Raw genomic sequence first — 26,711 nt, 5'->3', positions numbered from 1 at the left:
AGAGCAACTTAAACCAGAAACAGGCACAGCTCTGCTGAATGTGCTTTGTCCAGCTCTGCTTTTTAGCTCGTGACTGCTAGCGTTTGTTTCATTACGTGATATTTCAGGTGGTGTAGGAGCTATTTTCTCACAGCTAGGCTGATGCTGATGGCTTTTTGCCTCATTTAGGATGGAGGGACAATAAAGAAACAGCCCTGAAATACAAGTCAGGAACATCCAGCTGGTACTCATAGCTCCCCAGCCAGATGATGAATCAACTGAGCCTTCTTGGGGGCTGCTGGAGTTTGTTTATGGCATACCCATGCTTGTGGACGTGCCGCTTTGTGCTGCCATCCCAGGGAGAGGCTTTTAACTGGCATAAGGGAGGTGGTTTAGGGTGCAGATGCCAGGAGGGCAGTTACAGGCTGGCTGAAAACAAAGGCTTCTTAGGAGAAAGATCCATCCATGGTCGTAACAGGAACTGGCTGAAGTGGGGCTCAAAGTCTCAGCAACTCAGCAAGACCCCAAGTTTTGCATGCCTGAATCCCCCCCTGACATGGTGCAAAGCTGGTTGCTCACAGAGATGTGTAAAAGGTAAAGGGATCAGCAGAAAGACTCCTGTTGATACCAATGCACAGTTCAGACAGGTCCTTCTGTGCTGCATCTGGAATGAAGCTGGTACAAGGACTGACCAGCCAGGCTGGGCTATCCTGGGGAGCTCAGCTCCATGCAGCACTGTGCAGTGTAATTATGCCTGAACCCTTCCACCTGTAAGAATGCAGTAGTGGCCTAAAATACCTGCTAATTCTTTTGCTAAGAAGTCAGGCGTCAAGACATGCTTGCCTTTATGTAAGCTGTGGATGACTGAATATCATCCTGCTACATAAGTGAGGTAATAGCCTGTAGAGAGGTTATCACCTGTCAGTGACCCTGAGGAAGAAAGACCCTTGCTTTTCAGGGAGACCAGTGGCAACTGCACAGCCTTCTCTATACAGCAGTTTGTATTTGCCTCTTGTACAGCTCCAGGTCTTCTTGCTCTTCGGAACATGGGATACTCAAGCTCTTCGTGTGTAATGTTGCATGTGGTGTTCACAGTTTGATAGACTAAGTAGGCTTGTTGCTGTGAGGAAACTTTTTTTTTTTTGGCTGAGGATCCCCATCCTACCCTGCAATCTTATCTGACAGGATTATTGTAACAGCGGTTTTTAGAAAACACATTTAATTCTCTGCGTATGAGTTGTGTTACCTCTCAGGTGTCATCTCTGGTTGTTCTGGTTTGCCATGGTCTCGCTGGTCTATGATGTCTACAGTTGTCAATCTCACAACAGTGGTGTGTAACTTTATTCAAACTATCCCAGGGAATTTGTGACTGGATAAAAGCTTCATCCAGTGTGAGGAAGTCATGACTTAATACTTTTATGTATTAAGTCTGTTTATGGCTGGAAGTAAATTTGCTTGTTCTGGAAGTTGTGGTCTGCTAAAAAGCTAGGGATCTCTCCTCATCTCATGCTCTGGGACAGAAATCAGTTTGAGAGAGATCTGAACAGCCTACAGGCTTGGACAGTGGCATCTCTGCAGTCCTTTAAGTTCAGTTTCAGGATTCAACCACTCAGTTTTTAAAGATTACAGGGCTCTAAATCACTGTACTAGCAATCTATGACTTGTAGCAGTAGGTTGGACAGCTGCGTGGCACAGCGTAGGGCGGTGTGGGCAGGGTATAAAGCCTTTAATGCTAGCTTGACCTTTGAAAGGAGGGGAAGAGGCCACCTCCCTCTGCACAGCTTGCTTTCTACCATGGCCTGCTTCTCACAGTTGCCTGCTGCAGTTGAGAGCAAAAGGAGCTGGAACCATCCTGTGAGGCAGCTTCATCTCCCCTTGACAGACTGGCACTTTTCCCAGTCCTGTGCAGGGCAGATCCAGGACAAAGCTGGGAAGATGTAGCACTTTGTAGACATGTCTGGCACAATTTAACATCTGGTTTGCAAGCGTACAGCTATCTGTCACTTTAGTTGAAACAACAGCTTCCAGTTTGTTATAGCAATGTTCTGACAATACTGCTGAAGTGTCAGACTGATCTTACTGATCCGTTGCTTCCTTGGCTTGTTTTTCTTGTGTTATTCAAGCAGCATATTGCCTGTGTATAACTATTATAGCCTTAGTGTTGTTGGTTTTTGTTTGTTTGTTTTAAAGGCTAAGTTCAGGCCACTTCATAAGGAAATAGTTAAACGTGTCTACATACAGACAGGAAACTCTTGTCTACGCTTGATGGAACTGGACCTATACAAATCAATAAGATATTTAATTAGTCTTTACAAAATACGCCATGAAATGTAAACAGATGCATCCCTACTTAATAGAGAGCCCTGTAATTGGGAAGTGCTGCATTTAGGATTAGGTCATTCCTCAGAGGAAGACTGACACAGCTCTCATTCTTTTACAAAGAAGGAAGCTTAAAGACAAAAAGGAACAGAGGGAGTAATACAGAGGGTGTGTTTTTGGTGGTTTGTGGCTTTTCAAGTCATTTGCGTGATAGCGAACTGCTGCCAACCCTAACTGTCATAAAGAGATACACTAACTTGCTCTAAACATGATATACAAATCTGTAACATTTGAGTGAAACAAAGCTGTAACAAACAATCCTGAGTTACATCCACATGTTCATTTTGTCAGTTCAGATTAAACAGTTAAAGTTATTTATTAACTGCTTGGAAGACGTAGCTATCTAGTTTTGAAAAACTGTAACCTCCAATAATAACACAAGTTGTAGCTTATGCTGGTGTTGTAATAGCAGTGCCATTTTCGGCTTCAATCAATTGCACTTGTGCTCTTACCTTGCTACGGGCTCTTAGGCAAGTGTTTGACAAAATCCCTAAAAATTGCTTATGATGCTGTTTTTCTCTTCCCCTGACAAAAAAAAAAAAAAAAAAAAAAAAACTTTAAAAGCTTCACCATTTTTGCCAATCAGTAAATTGCTGCTGCCACCTTAGTTGCAGAGAGAAGACAAATGACTGGAGCCATTGTTCCATTGTACATGTGTCAGATAAGAGTACTTCTGGGTATGTATGATAGAGAGCTTTTGGAAATTTGTTTTTTTTAAAGTCATGGTAAGACAGCATGAAAGAAAACTGCTTTCTTAATGTGTTAAGTATAAATTTACAATTAGGAATTTAATACAAACAGCAATATCAATATTCTAGTAGAAATTGAACTATCATGTCAACTGAATCACCTGATTCCCCTGCAGCAGTGAACACATTACAAGGAAAGTATGTGTTAATTGGCATGTATTGACAAAAGTGCCACAAAAAAATTGAAGTTATTTGTCCCTTTGCAATTTGATAAAAAAGCATAATACAGAAATCTATGCATACACAGCATAAGACTTTTACAGGTAAGACATTTGTACATCCATTTAACCTCTGGTGATCCACTCATTCAGCCTTGACAAGTCAGGAGAATTCTGAATTTTCTACTTTCCATTTTCAGCACTGAACATTCGCTCCTAGAAAGAGAAGTGAACAAATAAGTGGCAGTTCGGGAACTGCACTGTGCATTAGTAATGCAAGTTAAGTCACTGTTAAGTAGTTGTCAGTCAACAAGGGCCTAGATGACATAATTGGTGTATTTCTGCCCCCCAAAGCACAAAACTCAGTTAATCCCATCTAAAAGACTTATCCTACACTGACAGAAAACTTTCATATGTCCTAGCTATACTCATATCTGTGCTTGGTGCCTCCTACAAGGAGTACAAGCATGTACTATTTCTAACTCACTCTCTGAAGATTATTATTGATGTTAACTGTCAGCAGTGATACAAGTCTAGAATTAGACTTTCCACTTAGCCAGTAGTGTTATTTTGATTAGCTGCTACTCTGAACACTGCCTTAGGCCTAAAAAACAGGTGTGTCTATATACACCTGGCATGAATATAAAGTTCACTGCATCTCAAAAATAAAAAGTTCATTCCATGGAGGTGTCCAGTCTGCTAGCTGCCTGTCCTACATAACATGTACCACCTGTACAAAACTTGATCAGGCTTGCTGACACATTCCTAATCCTCTGCCATACCACAAGCAATTGAGGGTTAGCTGCAGTACTTGAAGGAACATGAGAGGTGGAAAGAGGCAGCATGACATAGCACCTACCTTTAACATTGTCTCCAACTTTATTGCATCTGCAGCAAATTTTCTGATCCCATCAGATAGTTTTTCCACAGCCATTTGGTCTTCATTATGGTGCCAACGGAATGCCTTCTCATCCAGGTGGATCTTCTCAAGATCACATGCCTGAGCTGCACAAGGGATATTCAAAAAGAAACAAAATTGTATTATCAGATTGATATCAAAAGCCACCGGTTTCTCAAAACTGTGGCCATCAACAACTGGAAAGTTTTGAACACTACTTTCAGTATGATTTGCTACAAGACTGAAAGTGTTCCTACACTGTGTTCTGAAAAAAAGTTATACAGAAATCAGTCTCCCTTAAAACACAATGTTCATAGGTATGCCATTATCTCGTATCTGCTTCTGAATGGTACAGTACTTTCAGGCCTATTATCAAGAACTATGCAATGGTCCTACTGCAGCAAGATATTCTAAGCAAATATGCTGAACAATTAAGTCTTTGATTATTTGGCAAGCACCTAACAAAAGCTCAATTGATAACGTGCCTACGAGCTAGCTAGCACCCTGTAAGCAGCAACCCATGACAACAACTCTGTAAATCTCATCATCTGAGTTGAAAAGTAACATTTTAGTAAGGCAATGGAAAAGCAAGAGCAGTGCAACAGGAACATACGCTCAGAACTACTGTGGCATAATATCACTAAAACAAATTATTCTTGCATATTACTTCATTTCTAAAGTTTCTGGAGGAAAAAAAAAATCTTTTGGCAGGCCTAGAGCTAACAATATCCTGATGCAATATCAGCATAATGATTAAACCCTGTTTGGCATCTTTGCTAACAATCAGTAAAAAAATCATCCCAAATATATGAAGTATAAAGTTCCTTCTTCCCTCCCTGTCCTCTTCGGGGAAGGTGCTCAAAACCCATATTAATTCCAGTTAGCATACTCAGAGGGACCCAAGACCCTAAGGAAGTAACTATGTATAGCAGTGGTAGTAGTACAGCTGTAATGTAACCCCTTCAGAGAGGGGTCAACATTCAGTCTTAAAACAGAATGGAAGCAGGCACTGTAGAGCTGAGGGGAAACAAATGCTCTTAATGCTCAAGAAGAAAGGGAGTCAAAGCAAGCCTATATTACGTAGAAGTAGACTTACCATCTTTAACACTGAGCGTGGGAGTTAGCTTGACATGCTCTTTGCTGAGCTCTGCCAAAAGCTTGGGTGAAATAGTGAGATAGTCACAGCCCTGTAAGTGCTTTTATTTCTCCTGTATTTCGAAATGAAGCACCCATCACAATAGTTTTGTAGCCAAACTTTTTGTAGTAGTTATAGATCTTAGTGACACTCTTCACTCCTAAAGAAGAAAAATTGGCAGTTTTCAGAATAATTCATTTGAAGCACAGATGATTATTTAGAACATGCTGAAAACCATTTGTTTCACAAGGGGATTTTTAGAAGTAAATTGCAGTTCAAATGAGTAGATATTGGGGAATTTTTTATTTTTTTTTTTAAAAAAAAAAGCTTACCTGGATCCTCTGAAGGTTCATAGGTTTTCTTATCTCCGTTTGCAACATACCAATCCAGGATGCGTCCTACAAATGGGGAAATCAGAGTAACCCCAGCTTCAGCACAGGCAACTGCCTGGGCAAAGGAGAACAGCAAGGTCATGTTGCAGTGAATCCCATACTCTGCTTCCAGAACCCTGCAGACATAGGCAGGCTTAAATGGCATTTTCCTCACCTAATAAACTTACATTCTAGCAATGTTAGTAGGTTAAACTACTGATTTCTTGACTTTAATTAGAGATGTGGCACAGTTTATAAGCTTTGAAGTGCAAAGGTAGCAAAGCAAATGTTTTGCACTGCTGGTGATCTATTTAATATTGTTCTCTGAACCAAATGCAGATGACTTAACACAACATTTCAGGAAACTGTTTACAAATGGCCCAGCCCTTGTATGAACAAACTTTTCCTAATTCAGCAGAAAGCTTCAGTATAGCACCACGCTTGCTAGCTGTAGCCCTGGCAACAAGTTTCCTGGTGCAGCGCTTTCAAAACGATGCTTTATTTTATGTGTCGAACGTGTTTAAGTGTCCAAACAGCCAGAAACATACTATGAATCAGCATACCAGGTCCGGAAGTACTTACTTGCCAGCCTGGATTCCTTCCCATGTTGAAGAGAGCTTTATGAGAATCCGATCTTTACCAATTCCTGCTTCCTTATAAAGGTCAATAAGACGCCGGGCCCTCTGAATCATTCCTTCCTTATCAAAGGACAACCTTTGGAACAAGAGCAGGGCTTCTTAAGTTTTATTAAAAAAAACTCTCCGAAAGAAACAACATTCAGAACCACCGTCCTACGTTAGCAGAATTTATGTACTAGTAGCAGGTTTTTCTTCTCAGAGATACTTCCTTGACTGTCAAGTAGCAGTGACGCAGCACTGCTACTGTTTCATTTGGAGAATCTGGAGCTCAACATAACTTTCTCAGAGAAAGTCATATTTTCCTCAAGTTTTTCCATAATGAATGTAGAAGCTGAGCCTTAGAAGTGACTTGACAAGGAGCACATGGACAGACAAATCCTATGCAAGTCACTAAATAAATTGCTAAAGCAGATCTCTTGGAAAATTGAGGACTATCACACAGAAGAGAATGAGCAAAGTTCTAGGTATACTAGAAGCATGATGTTTCCCTTGCCTAAGGACCAGAAGGAGGACAACAAAGATCAGATCTCTACATTACTTGTTCTTATGAAGTTTTGTCACCAAGTTATAACAAAGTCCTGATCAAGCAAATGAACTGCAATTCATTGTCTAAATATTAACAACACAAGCTCCTGGTAGTCTTGTAACAGTGAACTGTCCAGTCAAGAACATATTTCTCCAGCTCACATCATCTCTTTTTGTAGGCATAAATATACAGGGTAACCCAGAGGTAAGAGAGCCAACCTTGCATCTACTTCTGTGGACACGCGGCCAGGTATCCTCTTCAATATTTCAGCTCCAAATAATACAAAAAGTTTGTCACAAGCATTTTGTATTTGCTCATCTTCTGACCTAAAAAACATGAAGAACAAAATCGTTATTTTTTTTTGGGGCGGGTAGCATGTTCAAGACTTGCTATTGATTTCAAGATCAAATTTCACAGTCCGTTTAACGTTAAATTCCTGCATTCAAATAAACACTTCTGCTCTGCTCCATGTTTGTTCTGCCCTCTGTGTACCACCGATAGTATTAGCATTCAGACACTATTTCCTATTATGCTGTCAACTCAGGAATGTTTTCTGGAACAGTCCTAGAAGGCTATATGAGAACTGATAAATGGAGATGCATTTCTGAAACTTGTAACAAGCAGCTTTTCTTTAGGGTTGAGGCTTTCTGGTACAGGAGATAAACCTACAAGCACGCAGGGGGAAAAGCCCTAGTATGTTGCTAGTAGTACTAAACACTATTTGCATAAATGAAGTATCTTAAATATAGACCTATGGGGGGAGGGGAACAACAACATTTTTCTTACCCGCCAAGTTTTTTTCCGTATGCAACCGCATCATCCACAAGTTTCTGGTAAGCTGGCATCTGAGCCGCAGCTAGTATCAGAGATGGGTTTGTGGTGGCATCTAGGGGCTTGTACTCGTCAATTGCTAGAAAAACAAAAAGAGTTCATTTAAAATATTAAATTAAAAGGATTTTGCTCAGATATGTAAAGATGGAAACACTTATGGCCATAGGGTAGTTGCATTCATGACAGAGCAGACTAGTGGATGGTGATGTTCAAATATCACTGCTTGAATGTTGGCTTGCATCAGAAGTACCACTACAAGGCTAACAGCACTACAGCAATACAACAGAGCAAAGCTTACTCACTACTTTAGGCAAAAGAAATAAACTTGTAGAAATGACAGATGAAGAGAAGTGATAGTAGACCTTCATGTCATATTCACCATCATAGCTGAGTTCCAGGAATTAGAGGGGAAAGTAAAGAAAAAGGATTCTCTTCCCTTCTAGGGTTAGGCATTTGGGGTTTTGTTTGTCTACAACTGTTAGAACCAGAGAAAAAGAAAAATTCATCTGTCAAAAAAAACTGTTAGTGTCTTTTAGCATTTTAAAACCTCAAGTAGTTGCAGATGGCTTTTTGTTGTCAGGTCTTATAAGTTCCTTGTACTGCCAGGCTGCCTTTCGTATATAAGACACTTGAATGTTTGGCTTATCCTAATCCCTGGACTACACCTATTTCAGGTGGCAGCAGTTGTTTACCAAAGTAGGCTGTGACTGTGCATTGTCAGGCCCTAATCAGAGCTGAGCTGCCCAGCATGCCTGGGTCTGACTCAGCAAACGGGTCAGTGCCTCTGCAGGCTCTTTGGTGACTGCTGCTTACAAGCTCTGGAGAGTTAACCAGAGTTAACGCAGCTGAATGTCCAGAATAACAAAATATCATCAGCTCCTTTTCCTCTGCATTTCTGCATGGGGATGAAAACACAAGTTAATAGAATATGACAGTTTTTGTAGAGATAGAAGAAAAATATTGTTTTTTTTTTCATAACTTCCCCATAGGCAACGATTGTGATCGTGAAGCAAGTTCATGCCATATAAACACATCTTTCAAAAACCACTTTAATTCACAGGGATGCTGCTCAGAATAAAGTGGTACATTTATAAAACTGTATTCTGAAGCAGACACAATTTTAGAAAAGTATATTTTTGACAGCTTATTACATCTCTACAGTATTGCAGCACTTAAAATAATCTTATGGGTTTCTGGCAAGATGCATAAAGTAATCTCATTAAGTCTGTCACCCATCCTAAACAAGACAATTAAGCATGTCAGGCAAGAAACTGCAATTTTCCCCTGTAGAGGGCTAGGTAGGTATTCCAGGGGATGTTGAGGAGATACTGGTAATGATATGGTTATTCAGTATTTTCCAGATGCCTGTTCAATGTGAGGGTAATGTGGCTGATGGAAATGTTTCCAAAAAAAAGTGATCTTGTGGGAAGCTCTTAGCCTGTATTTCAGCTGCCTAGTACAAGCTTTTGCAAGGGGGCACCTGTGACCAGTGTGCCACCTTTTCTCACTGTGAGCACAAGGAAAACTGTGCAAGAGTAAGCATAGGCTGGTCTGCCTTGCTTAAAACTGCAAAGTTATTGCAGCTACTACTGAAGCCAACCACCACTTGGTGCAGATATAAGTGGGCAGTTTGTCTCTTGCTTTGGGAACCGTTCAAACTAGCCTCTTTTCTTACACAGCACCATACAGACACGTCTATGTAAAAATCCTGGCAATTATGTTAGCAACAACTGCACCTTAATTAGTAGCAGTGTTTAAGCTGAACAGGAAGGGAGTCAGATGTCAGCCGTAGCCTTGTTTGCACAGTAAGAAAGATCCACAGGTGACAACAGGCAGTCAGAGATCAACTGCAAAAGCATTTCAAGGAGCACATTTAAACTTTCCAGCAGGCAGCTCTCAGCCTCCTTACTGCCACCAACACTCAAACACCCCCCTGCCATCACGAGGATTCTTTGTTATGCTTTTCTGAAGCCAGGGTAGCCAGTGCAATGCCTTAAATTCATGTAATTTCACTGCACGCTGGTTTTTAACTAGCTTTGTTGCTACTCCAAGGCAGGTAAACCTGATGAGGCTCAAGCTGTTCCTGACTGCCTTAATTTCATCTTGACAGAGGCGCGTGAGCGCCCTGCGCCTTTCAGGTGCTGCAGTTGTCTGTGGTGTCAGTCAGAAAGGAAAGTAAGTTTCCCTGTAATGTTTCACTTAACTGGACACTTGAAATCAGGCAATCCCAAGCACTTAACAGACAGACGTGGCCGAGAGCCAGTGCATATATACACGCACACAGTCATCTTTGGGGCACGGATCTCATCCTCTGACCACCTCTGTGCATTCCTAGCCTTAACTTTATTAACATAAAGTGGTGGATGGTGGATGTCTGGGGCAGTGCCTGCAGGATCAGGCAGGTAGGAGGCAGATGGCTGCGTTATGAGGGGCAGCAGGGCAGGATTCACCACACGATGCCTGTGAGACCCACAGAGGTTCAGGGAGGGGGCTCGGCCGGGATGTGCTGGGAGGGTCAGCGGGGACAGCTGGGGGCCTTGTGGCCCAGCCCCACCACTTCCCAGGAAGCACCAGCGCCTTCTCGTCAGATAAAGAACGCCAAAAAAACACCCTCTTGCATTATTTTATTGCTTCACAGCTGCTTTGCTTCCGCCTTCTGAAGAAGGGGGAAAAAAAAAAAAAAGAAAAAGAAAAAACGCCACCACCCAACCGCACACAGCGGCTATCGGAGAGAAGCTCCCCCCAGCCTGTTAATTACCAGCGAGCCCCCCGCAGACCGCCTGTTAATTACTAATAAGCCTGGCGTGCCCCTGCTCCGGCGGACACCCCGCAGGGCGGCTCAAAGCGGATTTCCAAGGGGCTGGACCCGGCAGCAGCGCCGTGCCCCTGCGGTCCCCCAGCGCCGGGAGCCGGGGTCTCGAACCCGCGACCCTGGGGGCAGCAGGGCAGCGCACCATGGCGGGGGGCGGCGCGCTCCCAGCCCCCCCCCATCTCGCCGCGGTGGTTCGCTCCCCCTCCGCCCTTCGCCCCCTCGGCCGGACGCGTCCATTCTGCGCTGCGGGGGAGGGTGTAAGAGCCGCCGCCAGCCCCGCCGCTTTTCCCCTCCACCCTCACCGTTGAAATCCCCGGTGTCGGCCACCACCGTGGTGTGGTGCTTGAGCTGGTCCAGCGCCGACTCCATCTTCTGCCGCTTCACGGGGGACACCGACATTTTCCGCGGGGCGGGGGGGGGCTGGCGCCGGCCTTTAAGGGAGCTGCCTGCCCGGAGGGGAGCCGGCCTGCGCGCGCACCCGCCGCTCGTGCCCGACACCCGCGGCCTCGGCTCCCGGGGAGAGGTGGGGCCGCCCGCCCGGCCTTCCGCCAATCCCGTCTCGGGGGGGGGAGCGGCAAGCCAATCAGAAGCGCGGTGACAAGACGGACGGCGGCCAGCAAGAGGGAGAGAAGGGCGAGGGGAGGGAGGAAGCTTCTGATTGGCTGCTTTCGCCGCTCGGGAGGGCGGGAGCTCGTCACCTTGGGGACGGGGGATGCGGCTCCCCTGAGGGCAGCGCGGGGACGGGCGCGGGGGTTGAGGCGCCGTGTGGGCGTCCGGCGTCCCTCCCTTGTCACAGAATCACGGAATCATCTAGGTTGGGAGAGACCTCCTAGATCACCAAGTCCAACCTCTGACCTAACACTAACAAGTCCTCCACTAAACCGTATCACTAAGCTCTACATCTAAACGTCTTTTAAAGACCTCCAGGGATGGTGACTCAACCACTTCCCTGGGCAGCCCATTCCAATGCCTCACAACCCTTTCAGTAAAGAAGTTCTTCCTAATATCCAACCTAAACCTCCCCTGGTGTAAAGTTCTCTGTGTTCAGCTTTGGGCCCCTCACTATAAGGACATTGAGGCCCTGGAGCTGTGTCCAGAGAAGGGCTACGAAGCTGGTGAAGGGCCTGGAACACAAGTCCTGTGAGGAGTAGCTGAGAGAACTGGGGGTGTTTAGTCTGGAGAAGAGGAGGCTGAGGGGAGACCTTATTGCTTTCTACAACTGCCTAAAACAAAGGTGTAGGGAGCTGGGGGTCGGCCTCTTCTCACAGATAACTAGTGATAGGACTAGAGGGAATGGCCTCAAGTTGCGCCAGGGGAGGTTCAGGTTGGAAATTAGGAGACATTTCTTCTCAGAAAGAGTGGTCAGGCATTGGGACGGGTTCCCAGGGAAGTGGTGGAGTCACCGTCCCTGGGGGTGTTCAAGGAAAGGTTGGATGTGGTGCTTAGGGACATGGTTTAGTGGGTGACATTGGTAGTAGGGTGATGGTTGGACCAGATGATCTTGGAGGTCTTTTACAATCTTAGTGATTCTATGATTCTCCTCAGGCACCTGTGGCTCTTGATGCACCTCAGCTCCATTCAAGCTCCGGAGAAGGTGATCCTCTGCGCCAGCCATTTAAAAGCCCTGTTAGCACAGTTGCGCTCCAGAAATAGGGAATGGGACTTGGCCGCAGATGTTGCAGAAGCTGCCACTTGGCCTTCAGACAGAGGCAATTTGGATCGTGGTGTTCCCTTCGTTTTGTCTTGCATTGTTTCAGTTGTGGAAGCTGTGACAGTAATTTCCCTTTCTGATATATAGGCACATGCTTTTCTAGAAACCTCTCACACTTTGTCCAACCCAGAGAGAGGACAATGGAAAGAAGCATTAGTTTTAAGTCTGCTTTGAATTCTATGACTGTAGGAAACATATTCTCATTGTCTCCAGGGTCCTTGCCAACACTTGCAAACCTTGAATGTCTCTGCTGCATATCCCTTTCCTTCTCTTTGTTCCTGGCCCTCCATTAGCTGTCATTGACCACAGTTGGGCATTTTTATCTTGTCAGTGCAAAATGTGGTCTTGGACAGTATCTGTTTGTGTGAGTACTGTTATTCTGTCTCAGTTGCTTGTTCCAGAGGTAACAGATTTTTGTTACTCAGCATGCCAAGAAAGGGGATGTTTTGGATTCAGCTGGTAACTTTCCCAACATTTGATTGTTATCGTATGTGGAATTTTTACCTAGCACTATTTTTAGACATGAATTATTATCAAGGCCATAACATCCTTTCTTTGAATGGCAGTCCCCAAGAAATGAAAGGAAACATGCTGTTTCAGATATTCTGCTATGTATCTGAGCAGACTCACAGCAACAGGTCATTATTAAAAGCCAACCCTTAACAACAGTTATAAGTCCTGTTGCTTTCTTTTATATTCAAAAGAAAGAGACAGAGATGAAGTTATAAGTATAACTTAACTATTTTAATAAATCTTATATAGTGCATGGTTATATCATTTTATCCTTCGTTCAATTACATTAATGTACAGTGCATTATAGCATTATCTGCAGGCGGTACAAATATAACAGATGCACAGCTCAGTTGTAAGGAAATTTTTAAAAGTGACCTGCTATAAGGTTTACTGACACTCTTATTTTACGAAATGCTCCCCTGGCTCTTAGTTTCACAGAACTGTTGTGTACAATTCTATTGAAATCCCAAGTAACTATAATTCCATGTGATTCTATGTTTAACCTCATAGACAAAAACAAGAAAGGTATCATATTCCCAAGCTCACCATTTGTTTTTATTTTAATTTTAGAAACGATTCAGCTTCCTGTGCTTGTAACACCAATAGTTTGCCAGTATTCACACCTGCTTCCCATCTCCACCCAAATCCGGAGCCAGGGTTTCTCAGGAGAATTGTCCTCATCATCTCTCCCTGACCAGGTGAGTGCCCTTTGCAAATTCCAGCCACTGTGGCAAGCCAGAGGTATTGTGACTGAAAACATAATCCTCCTCTTCAAGCTCTCTGCCTGCACCCTAATTCTGCTGGTGCTAACAATTAGCTATTTAAATATTAAGGAAAATATATCATCAATTGGAAACACTGTTGGAATAACTAAGCCAAAATTGAGAGATGCGTCAGTATGCTCAGATTTAGACCCCTGTTTCTCTGCTGCTGCTTTGCATCTGCGCAGCCTTGTTTCATTGAATGTGCAAGCACAGGCCCAAATTATACAAAGACTTAGGTATGTGCCTAGCCTTTTGAGGGGTTCTCTGTGAAGGTGGGGACCTTTCACAGCACCTACAGGAAAGCACGTGTGTAAGGTGTGTAAGTCTTTGTGGGGTCTGGGCCTGAATCCCCATTCAGCCAAAGTAAACATGTGAATGAGAGAAAGGCGAAGTCTTCCCAGTCTGTGAGCACTTCCTGTAGATGTGTTTGCTTTAGTGTATTCTTACCAAGTTTGTAAGTAAAACGTAGACCTAAATACTGTGTGCCAAACGTGCTGTGGACAGGAAATCTATTATATGCTTGCTTGAGTCTTTAAAACTTTGACTAAAATATTGATGCACAATCACTTGATTATATCTCTACGGACAGGAATATTTTTCCTCGTCCCTATTTATAGATTGTAGAAGTAAGGGGATATTTCACTAGAAAGATATATACATATGCACGTAACATTATTAAGAAAAACCGGAATTGAAGAACAGCAGCATCTACTAAATCAGATAACTTTTTTGCATTTTTTTTCCTTGTGGCTATTTATTTTATATTAAAACAGCCGTTCCAATTGTGTTTTGTTTTCTTATTTAGGAAGCATCTCAGATTATTCTTTGCAATGAAAATGTGAAGGTGAGGCTGAGTGGTGAACACTCAGAAAATGGCTTTGGGTGTGGCTAGGTGGGGAGCAAGTGGTGGGGGCTTTTCTTCTTATCTGAGGCCTGGCTTTGGCAATTCTGCAGCTTTCGGATACAGGCTCCATGCCAAGGTGAAGGGCTGCGCAGCTGCCCTGAGCCCCAGCTTCTGCGTAAGTGGGGATGATCAGGCTGAGCTCACCTATTTGCAGATTAAAATCACTTCAGTTGTCACTCAGATCCTGCTCTTTATTACGCAATGAAAGCTTATTTCCACTGTTCAAAGGCAGCACTAACTGGTACGTGTATTTAAAGCAGCCCAGTCTTATGTAATGTGTGTTGCAACTCCAGAGGGCATAGGTGGACAGGAAGGGCACTGAACTGCCACTGAGTCTTTACTAGTGGGCTGCAGGGGATATCTGCCACCAAGAAGGAAACAAAAGGTAGGGAAAAGACATATTTCCATAGCCCAGACTCTAAACATTCAGGCTGGCTTGTTCTGTGCGGCGTGCCATGCCCTCCATCCCCGAGCCGTGCCAGCGAGGGGACCAGAAGCATGTACAGCCCTATGTTAAAAGCTCTGCGGGGTCCAGCCATTGTCCTACATTCAGACCTGTGTCAGTTCTGATCCACTCTGATCACATGCACATACAATTTCAGTATAAAATATATAGATATATATAAAAAAAAAAAACTTCATGCAATATTAAAACACCTTTCCCAATGGGACATGGTCTTAACATCTATCCTTATCAACAGTGTTCAAGGAATTGTCACTTTGATGGCAATTACACTGCTAAGTGTGGAGCACTGCTCTCTCTCGTCTGGACTGGGGATCATTGCTTTTGTTCCCTTTTTCTGCACTACTATGACTAATAGCTGAAAAAAGCAGATAGATTTTAATTAGCAGAATCAATCCTCTCCTGGCGACGCTTCATAATTTCTTGGAGCTCTGTCTCCCCTCTGTTTTTCTAGAATGGAAACAAAACAGCAAGTTTGAATTTCGACTTCAAGCTGTGGTTAAATTATAATATTTAACTAATTCCATAAGAGTAGAGCGAATATCAAAGGCAGCAGTAAAAAGGCAGTCTAGTGGAGACAGGGCGATCTGCCTTACAGATTTGAGGCCTTTTTGCTTAAGAGAATTCTTAGTGTTTTTAGGGTTGGGTTCATTTGTTGGTTGTTGTGTTTTAACTGTGTTTCTTAAAATGCATGTTTAAAGCACCATCTGACACTGCTGATACAGGCATCCATTTGGGTGGGAGTTGTCCAGAAAGCTACTTACCTCCAGTTGGTTTTTTTCCACCGTGATTTTACTGTACACTCTGTTTCCCTCATCACCACACACTTTCTTCAGTTCCTCTCTGTTCAGGGAGAAAAGCTGAGCTCCAGTAAGGATGCCAAGGTGTTCCACTGTCCTGGGGAGACACAAAACGAGGAGATAGTTGTGTTATACATGGCCTCTTGCCAAAGGCGAGGATTCAGAGATAACAGGGCTGGGAGCAGATGAAGTACAGCCCCTGCACCAGGACCTTTTCACATGCAAGGCCCTGGCGATGTGGCAGCTGTTGGGTAATGCGAGCTCTCAGTGGGGTTGACAGCAGGCCAGGAGGAGCGGGTGAAGCCAGTGTCACCCCGGCATCCAGTGCGTGCCCAGCCCCGTGGTACTGCAGTGGTTTCACGCCAGACGCATTGCATTTGGGGAGTGATCCTCCAGCTTCTCGTAGCGCACTGCACAGAGTGTGAGTTGTAACTTGGGACCCTTGCCCACATGCAGCGTTTTGGTCTGTGTGGCTGGGGCGATTTCTTAGCCCTGGCTGAGGATTTGTCTCTTCCTCAGCTGTACTTCAGGACAGCTTCTCCAGAGATGGGCAGTCATGTGGAATTTGCATTTCAGAGCCTCTCGGGTCATGGGATTAGTTAGTGAGTTAATTATTTTTCCTCTAAGTTCAGTACTTTGAACTGGCTAACTGGGGCCAGATGAGCAGCAGTGGAGGATGTTGTTCAGCATTTGCCTGTCGGTTGTGTGGATGAGCAAGGCCCTTCCTTTATTTGCAGCTACTTGTGAGATCTTGCTGTACTGTAAGACAGTGTTTATTTGATCGTATAGAGGAACAAAAGGGATTTGATTTGTGCTGAATGTACTGGTTATATAGCCTACATTTAATATGATTGAAATCTAGTTTGCAACACAGTCTCTGTAAGTAAATCCAGCTGAAATGTTGCAAGCTGCCTACCCAACTCCTTTTTAAATGAAGGACCAGCATTTCATATGGCAGCGATGCAGATCTTACCCTTTGCTGAATGACTTTGCCTCCAGCCAAACTTTGACTTCTTCAGCGCTGGATTCGAAGGTGAGGGGCACAGAAACTTCCTGAGGCTTTTCCACTTTGAAATTCCTGTGGGGAGGCTGAATTTTACTGTTTGTAATCTTCTTTAGCAATTCATCATTCACTTCGTCCATTTGATGCAGAAGTTCTGTGGAAACAAGGCACACCTTTTAGAGCACAAGGTTAAGAGTGGAAATGAAACCAAGTCTTCAGTCACAAGTCCAGTTAAATTAATGTTTGCAGTGAAATTGTAAGAAAGATCAGAATGTGGCTCAGCATTATTATTAGCTTTGTAAACACATCAAAGGATAGTGCTTACTTTTGTGTTTTAGTTCTAAAGAACAAGTTCAAGTACTTAATTAGAGCAATAGGTTTGCTCTAATTTGACATTTTGGATCTTCAAACTTCAATCAAGAACAGATGGGATACCACCATGGTTTTGGAGACTGGCACACTGATGGAGCAGGATTTGCTTGCCTTTCCTCCCAAGCTTTTCAACTTCATTTGGATTTTGAAACCTTGCTTTTCTCTCTGGGAGAAACCTATATTTCTACACTTTTTCTCCAGAATGATGGAGAGGAGAAATCACAAAAACAACAGCCAAATGCTCATCATCCGCACAGCAGTCACTGAATCTAAAAAGCTGCTTAAGAGTTTCATACAGTTTAACCGTCCCCCAGGATTTTGGCCCAAGATTTTGACCTCACTGCTTCAGCAATGTCCATTGGACTAATCAGAGAGTCTTGGAACAACTGCTACTGTTCCTAGGAAAAATGGAATTTCTAGCCCTGATGATGCCTTAATAGAACTGTGTAATTGCTAGAGAAAAGTGCAGAGTGCCAACCGGCAGACTGAACTGTCTCATTTAAAGCAAATCTCCAAATCTTGCTTAACTGAGCAGAGGTTGGTCTGGTGTGAAGGAGGAGGGCTCACATCTACAGAGGCACTTGCTTTTAGCCAGCAGGAGCTAGGCTACCCATTGAAAATTCTTGTTCAAAAGCACTTACTGGGGGAAAAGTATATTATATTGGGTAAGATATTAGGATAAGGTTTTGATAAGAACATGTTCGTTTTGCATGACTGGTATCTATAGCAGGTGCTGGTAAGGACCCATATTTTAACCTATTTTATATAAATATATATACATGTTGCAATTGATCTCTTGTTTCTTGTGTTGCTAACCTATCCCGTTCATCACACCTCATTCAAAGCACATAAACCCCTCCCCAACACCACCTAGCAGAAGTTTACTCAGTGGTGTAAAACACCTGATCTGGCGGTGTCTTTGCTACCAGCGGTGCTGCCAGGTGGTGACAAGGGACCGACTCTCTGATGTCTTGCTCTGCTGTTGAGATTTTGCTTTAGATCACCATCTTCCTGTTTTTGAGTTACTTAGTTCCCTTCAGACTATAGAAATAAGGAAACTGCCCTGCAAACTTTGCAGCAGAGAGGGGGGAAAAACAGACCACATGAGACAGCAGTGGTCAGGGAGGCCTGACTATATGGTCTTCAGAACAGGTTCCCATTTTTGTATACCTCTGTGTTGCCATTTATTTTCCTTCCTGTTGTCTCTTTGCTGTTACCCAATGTGGAAGGCCAAGCCTGGGATCACCAGAGTCTTGGTTTTGAGCTGTAGTCCTGCTCCCTCCACTTTTCAGTCCTCAGTGCTACTTCTAATAAGTAATTCACTGACCCAAATCCTCAGCCCTCCAGCTTTTGCTGTGCAGCTAAATAGAAGTGGCAGGAAGCTTGAACTGGCAGTTCGCTCATAAAACTCCCGTGACGCATCATCCAGTATCGCTTTTTCCATGAAACTCTTTAAGACTGCGAGGAAAATGACTTGGTGTTATGAATAGATATGTGTCTGTGATGCTGGTGTTGTGGGGCCTTCCCTTGTCCCAGAAGGGCTTCTGCTTTCAGGAGTGTGCAGTAGGTGAAAGAGGATGAACCCTGGCTGTGGCCCTCAGCAGCCGGTTCGCTACAAGTGTATTTAAGGCGGTGAGGTGTGCAGGGCTCCTGGTATTTCTCATGCTCTGTGATCCTCTATGGCTTGTGCAGGGTGTGGGAGGGATGCGAGTCTGGTATTGACAGATCTGGTGGCTGGGATTTCTCTGAAACCTTGTGAAGGAACAGGCCAGGTGGGCACTGCGTGTGCGACTAGAGGAAAGGAAGCAAGAGAAAGGGCTTGGCCTGAATACCGATGGTCGCTTAGACACGCTTAAATCATGCTGGGGGGTGAAAGGAAGCTCTCTCCTTGGGAGGAAGGGGAGGGTTAAGCTGATATTAAATCACCTTTTTGCCTGCCTTTTCTCAGGCTCCCTGGGAGCCCATGGCATGAGTCACTAAGCTCCTCAGGACTGCTCTGTTGGCTGCTGCACTACTTGGAATTTCCTCTCTACATCACTGCCAGTCCCTTGCTTATCACTAAAAGGTGCAGCCACTCCTCGCACAAAGCCGTGTGAGAGGGGCCCTGTGTTTGGGTAGGTCACTGGCTAGATGCACAAAGCAACCAAAAATAGCAAATAGCATTATTGCAAAAGCCAAGAGAGAAAGAAAACAGGACAGAGAGCATGCAAAAGCACATGTTCACAGGAACTTTAAAATTAAGTCCTGAAACACAAAGCTGTGGTGCCAAGCTCTTGGGCTGCCTGAGCCTGCTGTGAGCACAGCGTGGGACACATACGTTCTTTGGCGTCCTGGGGAGAGTTGCGTGATAACATTTCACTTCCCCATTTATCCCCAGCATAGCTGGCCGGTAGCTTGTGAGTTGGGCTGGATGGTCCATAACCTCTGGGGCTCAGGTCTCCTTTGTACCTCTGATTAGCCTAGATGATAAGAAAGAAAAGCAAGGTGTAAGATTTTCTTTGCCGTTTTTTATTTTCTTTAACTTTTTGCCTCCCCCCGATGGTAACAAGGAGAGGGACAAATTGCTGTGTCCTCCCTGTGGTGATCTGGGACCCCTCAGCTGAGTCTCATGTGAATGCAGGAGGTGCTGTGTGGAACAAGTTTGACTCTGGGCTCTCATGGGAATTAACACAAACCAAACCAAAGGCTGAACGCGGCATGAAGGCATTTACACCCCTAGGAAGCATGTCACACTCGCCACGTGGAGAGGCGTGGCGATTTATGTTTGCTTACTACTGCTGTGGGTGACTGCTGTCACGTGCGTGACTTGGCACTCTAGCCTTTTGCTATGCAGAAATTACTGCTCATAGGACTTCTCTGGAGATGGAGAGCAAAGGAAGCAAAAAGATTCTAATACAAAAAGAAAACAAGCAGAAATCCCATTTGGAGCTAAAACATCAGTAACTGGATGTTGAGTGTGACTATTTCTAAGTGCCTGGAGCAGTCTGGAAAGAGGTTTTTGGTATTTTCATGATTAAACTAACAAGGCTTTTGTTCAGAGGCCTACTGGGGCACTTTATGCCTTGCCCAAACTGAGAAATACAGAAGTGGGGAATCAATTCCATGCTTCCATAGGGTGTTTGGAGCTCTCCACCTCCACATTTTTGCAATACAAAGTGCTTGAGAACTATATTCACTTAATACTCAGATGGTATTTCCATCTACCTCCACTCCAGCAGCTTATTCCTGCTGCCAAACTGAACTGGATGAGAGAACTGTCGTTTTTTGATATAATCCCCAGTAAAAAACTTCAGTATTTTGGTGGCAAAATGTGCTTTCATGACTGCATTAGCTCTCTCATCCTGTTCACAGCACAGCTCTGAAACCAGCAGAGTTTCACAACAGAAGGTGATAAACCGGAGGCTGAGAAGTGAGTGGGTTTGGGGGGAAGGCACTGGCAAAAGGTGGAACTATTTCAAGCCACCATAGCCAGCAGATGTTTGGGGACACCTCAGTGTCACCTTTTCTGTGTTTGGGATGATAACACGTGGTGCTAGGCTTGGGGTGGGTGTCCCTTTGAGCGAGGGTCTCGCTTCATAGCAGGCTACTGTCTGTCCCGTACCCCTGCTTGCCAGGTGCCACTGGCAGCAGGCAGCGTGCTTGGCATCTTGGAGCGAGAGAAAAGCACTAGGCTGCTGCATGGCAGGAGGAATAGGCTTTTTTTTGGGTAGGGGGGATAAATGGTGGGAAAATGTGGGAATTTTATTGTAGGAGACTCAGGACCCTGGCTCATCTACTTGTGAGGTTTCACGCTGTCCTGCACGTGGTATCCTAAGAAATCCAGGGAGGTCTAATTACAAGGTTACGGTCAGTGACTGATTATGCCCTGCACCTGGCTACAGGTTAAATATCACCTGACTAGAGACCTGTTCGAGCTCTTCCAGTTTCACCTCATCCAGGATGTTATAAGGGACGTAACCAGCCTGCCCACTCCGGTTGAGCAACTTCCACCACTGCTTATTTTCTTCCAACACCTGAGACAGAAAAAAATACAATTTTGGTAGTGAGAACATCAGATTTCTGGTATATATAAATGGCACATAGTGAAAAGAAACCAGGCAGTAATGTGAAGTTGCCAGAATAACATCACTGGGGCCAGGAGCTGACAAACAGATCTGTTGCACTCATTTGCAATTCAGGAGTGAAGGCTTTCCTGCAAAGCATCTGAACTTACCCTAATGGTGAGAGGAGAGCACCTCTGGGGTGCTTAAGAACTCATAGTTCCTACTTAATTTACTTTTTCTCCATCTTTTTTCTTTATTTTTATTTTTCAGTGATTGATTTTGCATTCTCTTTTTGAATTAAAATAAAAGCAATTCCTGCCAAAGGTGCTAGAGGGTTATCGTATGACTTGATCATGTATCACATCATAACCATGATGTGGCGAGGAGATCACCCACTGCTGAGATATCTCCTATTGCACCTGTCCCCCTGCTCCTTTCAGCAGGCTTGTTTCTAAGCAGATTTTAAAAAAAAAAATTAATTTTATTTTTAAATAATCACTTTGCGGTAAGTAATCTCCCTGGAATGGGTGAGCTTTGCTGGTAGCTACAGTTTGAACATTTTGAAGTCTTCACCTCAAATCTTAGGTCCATTACGGTTAGTGCGTAGACCAAGTTGTGTCCTACCTTCACCAGTGGTGCAGTAAGAGAGAAGTTATGAGAAAGGATTATTCTGTAGAAAAGAATTCCCTTTTTTTGGGGACAGGAAGGGGAGACGATAATGAGCATAGGCCTGGTAAGTGCATGAGCAGTATACTACAATGACTTGTTTTCTTTCCTCCTCAGTACTTAAGAAAAGATGCTACTGACGTGTTTCAGCTGAGCAAATGACCCGAAGCATAGTCAGCTCTAGATTTGAACAAAGCTCAGAAAATACCAAGCAAAAATGAGCTGGCACTTGGTAGTACCTTGAGATCTCTCTGCTGTTCCTAGAAAGGGGAGGAAGGCACACCTCTTCCCTGAGCACATTCACTTACCTCCAGGATTTCATCCTTAAGCACTGAGAGTTCATTGGCATTTCGCGCAGTGAAATCATAGTGGATTTTGGCATATCTCTTCGGCAGGGCCATTCCCTGTGCCTCAAAATTCCTGCAGGAGGGGAAAAAAAAAGGACTGATAATGGAGGCCAGTTGAATAACTAAGGCATTATAGGGCCACTGGCAAAAGGCAAGTGGTGATGGCTGACACCGTCATTGGTGACGGTGAGGCTGCTGCTTTCAGGTGAGAGAAAAGGCTTCTTCCCCTGTCAGTTGCTTTTCTGCTGCAGGAAGGACTGAGAAGACTGACAAAGCACAAAGAAATGCTCTCATTCTACCCCTTGTGAAAAAAGTTTGTGAAACACTCGTATCCTGATAAGTGGAAATGACTGTCCTGTGTGCCAAGGCAGAGGAGAAGCAAGCACCAAAGCTGGGAGAAGGGTGTCAAACATGAGCACAGGTTGAACTGACTGGAAATCTGTGGGCTTTTTCATCAGGCAGTGCTGAGCTACTGAAACAGAATTCCACAGGTTCACAGGAAAAGTGAGTTTGAATGTTGCTGTTCTAAGATACCCTTAATGTGGGGAGGAATGTGTTCAAGTGTTTTGCTTCGAAATTTTTGACACAAGAATATACAGCTTTCAGTGTTAAACTGGCTTTTCATTTGGAGAGAGAGATGAAATAAATATGTTAGATTTTCAAACGTGGAGATCTGAAATGCAAGATTCTGTTTGGCCCAAACTGAAATGTTTTGGATCTTAAGTTTTGTTTTGTTTTGCCTGGCTTAGCAAAAATTTGCATATCTTATCTTTTTCTTCTCCAGCTGGGATGGGAGCATAGTATTATTTTTTAATTCCAAAAACATTTGCAGTATGGAAAAACTGGCTTGCCTAGTTGCATAAGTGTATGCAGGAACTATTTTAGTGCACCTTCTATGAATCTTTCTGCTTATGACTTGCAACCAGCTGCACAATACAGAAGAGTCCCAGGTGCCCGTATCCACAGTGAGCATGGCAACAGGGTGTGACATTCTCCTCCAGTGGAGCTACAGCAGTTTATATCAAGGTCGGTGTAACTCAGTGAAGGCAGTGCTTCCAGCACCACTAGCAGCTATGTTTTTTAGTGTTATGTTTTTCCATTCCTGAGTTCTTGGTTTTGGTCCGTGATTTGTGGATCTTGGTTTGGTTTATGATCTGTGGAAACTCCTTTGTTTGCAGACTACCGCTGAGGCATCTGTAAAACCCGACTTTGAAAAGCAAGTACATTGTTTAGTTTAGTTCTTTTTTTACGTTTAGTTTTAGTTCATTTTGCTGTCTTCATTAGGTAGCTTTTGGTGGCCTGAAAAAGGTTGAAACCATTGGCTCAGTGGTTTAATAACATGCATTGTCTTTAGTTCACTTCATTTGGGACAGTGCTTGGTCTACTCACAGCCACGTGCACTACAGAAGTTTGGAGCAGACCTTTAGACAGAGTGAATCCACCAGTCAAGAACTTACCCGGCAGTGCCTGAAGGCAGGGAGGGGGGCAAAAAGCCTGAGTTGTGTAGAAATTACTTCTTTTGTAGCATTCCAGAAGGTAAATGAGTCACAAGAAAAGGGGACAGTTGGAGGAGTATGAGGATAATGTGCATTCTGCGTGCACCTAGGTTTTACACGAGAGACATTTGCTGGCTATTGTAATATTGCTTGGGGCTTTCGTGATGCTTCTCTGCAGCCCGAAGCCCTGGTTTAGCTAATAATACTGATGCATGGGTGCTTTTGCTAATATAGGGTCTCTCGGTTAGAAAAGTAGTTCAAACTACCCAGAAGACAGTGTGAATACAGCAGGAAGTACGGCTGTCCGAGGACTGTGATCTTGGCAAACAACTGGGCAGACTTGGTTGAAGTCCGCTCTGGGCTGAAGAGGCATGGAAGCACATTCTCAATTTTAGCATCTGCTTCAGTGCCATTAGCTTAGAAGTTTTTTCTTAAATGTAACACAAGGGAAAGTTGCTGTTGTTAGTCTGAAAGGTAGGTAAAAAGGTAAAACACCTGTCCCGGGAGGAAGGACATCCTCACCTATTCCTCCGTGAGCTCACGCTGTAGTTAGGCTGGGTGGTGTCTCAGGGTCACCTTGGTAAAGTGGCACGCTGCTAATTTGTATTCCGGAACTCGATACTACTATTTATCATTTCCCTCTGCTGAGACTAACAGGTGAAAATATTTCTTACGCAAAATGTCTACCGGTCACTTAAGATGGGCTTAAATTTCTCATGTAAACTAATTCCTTATTTTTCATAACATCACCAAGAAAAATGGAATTGGACAAGAGAATTTGTTACCGTAATTCTGTCTCCACTCAGCACACTGTATCTGTACTGTTTTATGTCCCACCAGGAACTTTATTGGGACAAATGGGAAGAATAAATTGTTTTGCTGATACAATTGGATTGGAGGATTTTGCTGTGAATTTGAGCTTTTTGTAATAGCAGTAGAGCTCATAAATCTTTTGGATTAAAATGTGAAAACATGAAACAAACAGTCTGTCTTGCATCTATTTTCCAGTCTAGTGCTGGCTCTGGAGAAGTCCATCGTTAACTGCTTTGCTGTGTCTGGACATCAAGTCTTTAAAATTTCATGGATCATTAGTGTAATCTGGGCCTGTTCTTGGGCAGAGGGGAAGGCAGTTCAGAACTTCATGTCAAATTGCTGCAATGTGGAGTGGCAGAGAATTCATTTGTCCTTTTGGAAGAGTTTGAAACTCAGAGGTCTCAGGAAATATCCAAAGGCACATGCTCTTTAATTTCACTTTGGTGGGCTGATGTTCTGAAACAACATACTGGTAGACTAATGAAATCAGCCAATGTTTTTGCCTCTTATGGTGGAAAACACATGTAACCCATTTCCTTGTAGACCTGCTGATGATTAAAAGCAGACAGCTTGTCTGATCTTGGAGTTCTCTTGATCTTGTTAACAAGTCTGAATTTATAATGGCAGAGAGCGATCTGCCAGGATGCCAAATCATCCTGGTACCGTGATGTGGCGCAGTGCGTGCTTATGAGGTTACCGAGGGGAGCCGAGGCACCATTTTGGTGCTGGTACATTACCTATTTACATGCTGAGTTACGTTCTGCTTAAAGGCATCCACAGCTTGTGTCTGATCAGCTGTCTGGCCGCGTTTGAGTGAGGAGTTACGGTAAGGATATCCATTGGCTGATGATAGCTGGAAAGGTAAACATGGTGTCAATGCTACCAGGAAAGGGGAAAGCTGCATCAAAGAGAAAGGAAGGTGATGAATCTGGCCTTATTTGCTTTCTGTATTTAACTGGAGTGACCAGATCCAACCGAATTTTGAGTTGACTACTTGTTACATGCCATTGCAAACTCCGTGGTCGCACAGAGGAGTCAGCCCAGAATTGGAGGAAGCTGTCAGAAGTGCCTGACAGCTTTGCTCTCCCTGCAGTGCTGCTGGGTTCCCCTGGTGCCAAATCCAGAGGCCAGAGAAAATAGCTGCAGGCTGGGCAGATCCCTCTCACTCTGAAAAGGGGAGAGGAGAGGAAGGGTGAAAGGAAGAAAGGATGATCGGGAGCACGAGACTAACCTCTTCTTGCAAGTGTCCGATGTCTATTTCCCAGGGAGCTCCACGGAAGATTTCTATGGGTGGTTCCCAGCCATTGCGGAATTTGGGGATGTAGGTGGGAATGTTTGCTTCTCGGGGCCATTCAGCTCTAGGACATGAAGCAGGGAACATGGGGAATATGTGGTGAGGCTCACAAAGAGCATTTGTTGGAAAGCATCCAGTACTGCTTGTCAGGGAGAGGCAGGGGCATCGGAGCATCCCTCTGACATGGCCATAAAATCAAGCATCCCCTCTGCCTTTCTTAAGAGCTCGGGGAGCCTGGTGAGATGCCAACTCTGTCCTCACCTGGATCTGGTCCATGTCTCTCCCAGCGACTCCCAGAGGCTTATCTCTTTTGGTGTCAGGTGTCCTCTGAGGAAATCTGTGGCATCTTTAGACAGAAGCGGGCTGACAACAGACCTGGCAAGCTCAGGGCCAGCACAGCTATTGATGATCTAGATTACACACAAACACAAATATGAGAGATATTGCAGGAAAGGTTCCAAATATCATAGCAGCACACATACAAGAATAGAAATCTAAGACAGAAAAATCAGTCGCTCTGATCGTTTGGAGTCCCTGTCCCTGCCCACTCCAAAGGAAGCCAATATACCCTCCATGGCAAGTGCCTCTAAAACCAGACTAATTCATATCGGACTCGCATTTCCAAAACTCTCCTCTGTGTCTTCATATGTAAGGGTGAGGTTTCACGACACAGATGAACTAAATTAGTGGTTTGCTGATACCTAAAAGGAATGCTGTATTCCCTCAGTATCCCCTTTCCTTGTAGTGTACTGTATTTGATTAGCAGATTAATTAAAAACAAACAAGAAACAAATAAAACCAGACAAATAAGGCAAATAATTGTTGGCTAAGTTCTCCACGGTATAAAATGAAAGCCAGAGGGCAACCCTTCATGCCAAGGTATGGCCTGACTCTTTTTGGCAGCAGCTGATTTTTAGATCAGTTCAGTTGTCTCAAGAAACATCAGTCTAAACCTTTGCATAACACAGGAGTTTTTCTATTGGAGTCAAAGCAGGGTTTAATCTAAAAATTAGTCGTTGTTGGAGACAGGATCACAAGCTGCCACA

At 44.1% G+C, this 26,711-nt stretch overlaps 2 protein-coding genes across 2 annotated transcripts in view; both read right to left on the bottom strand.

The window, feature by feature from the left end:
- Nucleotides 1–3,246: 3,246 nt before the first annotated feature.
- TALDO1 (transaldolase 1) lies at nucleotides 3,247–10,995 on the bottom strand. Its single transcript, XM_035539839.2, is given in 9 exon segments — nucleotides 3,247–3,481; nucleotides 4,125–4,270; nucleotides 5,260–5,350; nucleotides 5,352–5,458; nucleotides 5,631–5,806; nucleotides 6,252–6,383; nucleotides 7,052–7,159; nucleotides 7,620–7,743; nucleotides 10,779–10,995. Coding segments are annotated over 9 exon segments (1,014 nt in total). The 5' UTR covers nucleotides 10,876–10,995; the 3' UTR covers nucleotides 3,247–3,448.
- A 4,214-nt stretch (nucleotides 10,996–15,209) lies between these two features.
- Nucleotides 15,210–26,711, bottom strand: part of EPS8L2 (EPS8 like 2) — a 62,423-nt gene continuing 50,921 nt past the window's right edge. The window contains exons 13-21 of the mRNA XM_050711010.1: nucleotides 25,927–26,075; nucleotides 25,603–25,729; nucleotides 25,109–25,224; nucleotides 22,024–22,135; nucleotides 20,912–21,019; nucleotides 19,324–19,465; nucleotides 16,605–16,788; nucleotides 15,596–15,728; nucleotides 15,210–15,281 (exon numbers count right to left, since the gene is read on the bottom strand). Coding sequence (XP_050566967.1) covers nucleotides 15,210–15,281; nucleotides 15,596–15,728; nucleotides 16,605–16,788; nucleotides 19,324–19,465; nucleotides 20,912–21,019; nucleotides 22,024–22,135; nucleotides 25,109–25,224; nucleotides 25,603–25,729; nucleotides 25,927–26,075 — 1,143 coding nt within the window. The remainder of the gene's footprint in view (nucleotides 15,282–15,595; nucleotides 15,729–16,604; nucleotides 16,789–19,323; nucleotides 19,466–20,911; nucleotides 21,020–22,023; nucleotides 22,136–25,108; nucleotides 25,225–25,602; nucleotides 25,730–25,926; nucleotides 26,076–26,711) is intronic.

Source organism: Cygnus atratus, chromosome 5 (genome assembly GCF_013377495.2).
Source record: "Cygnus atratus isolate AKBS03 ecotype Queensland, Australia chromosome 5, CAtr_DNAZoo_HiC_assembly, whole genome shotgun sequence".
In the NCBI taxonomy this organism is placed as follows: domain Eukaryota; kingdom Metazoa; phylum Chordata; class Aves; order Anseriformes; family Anatidae; genus Cygnus; species Cygnus atratus.
The sequence above is the reverse complement of the archived record's forward strand: the minus strand, read 5'-3'. Positions and strand labels throughout refer to the sequence as shown.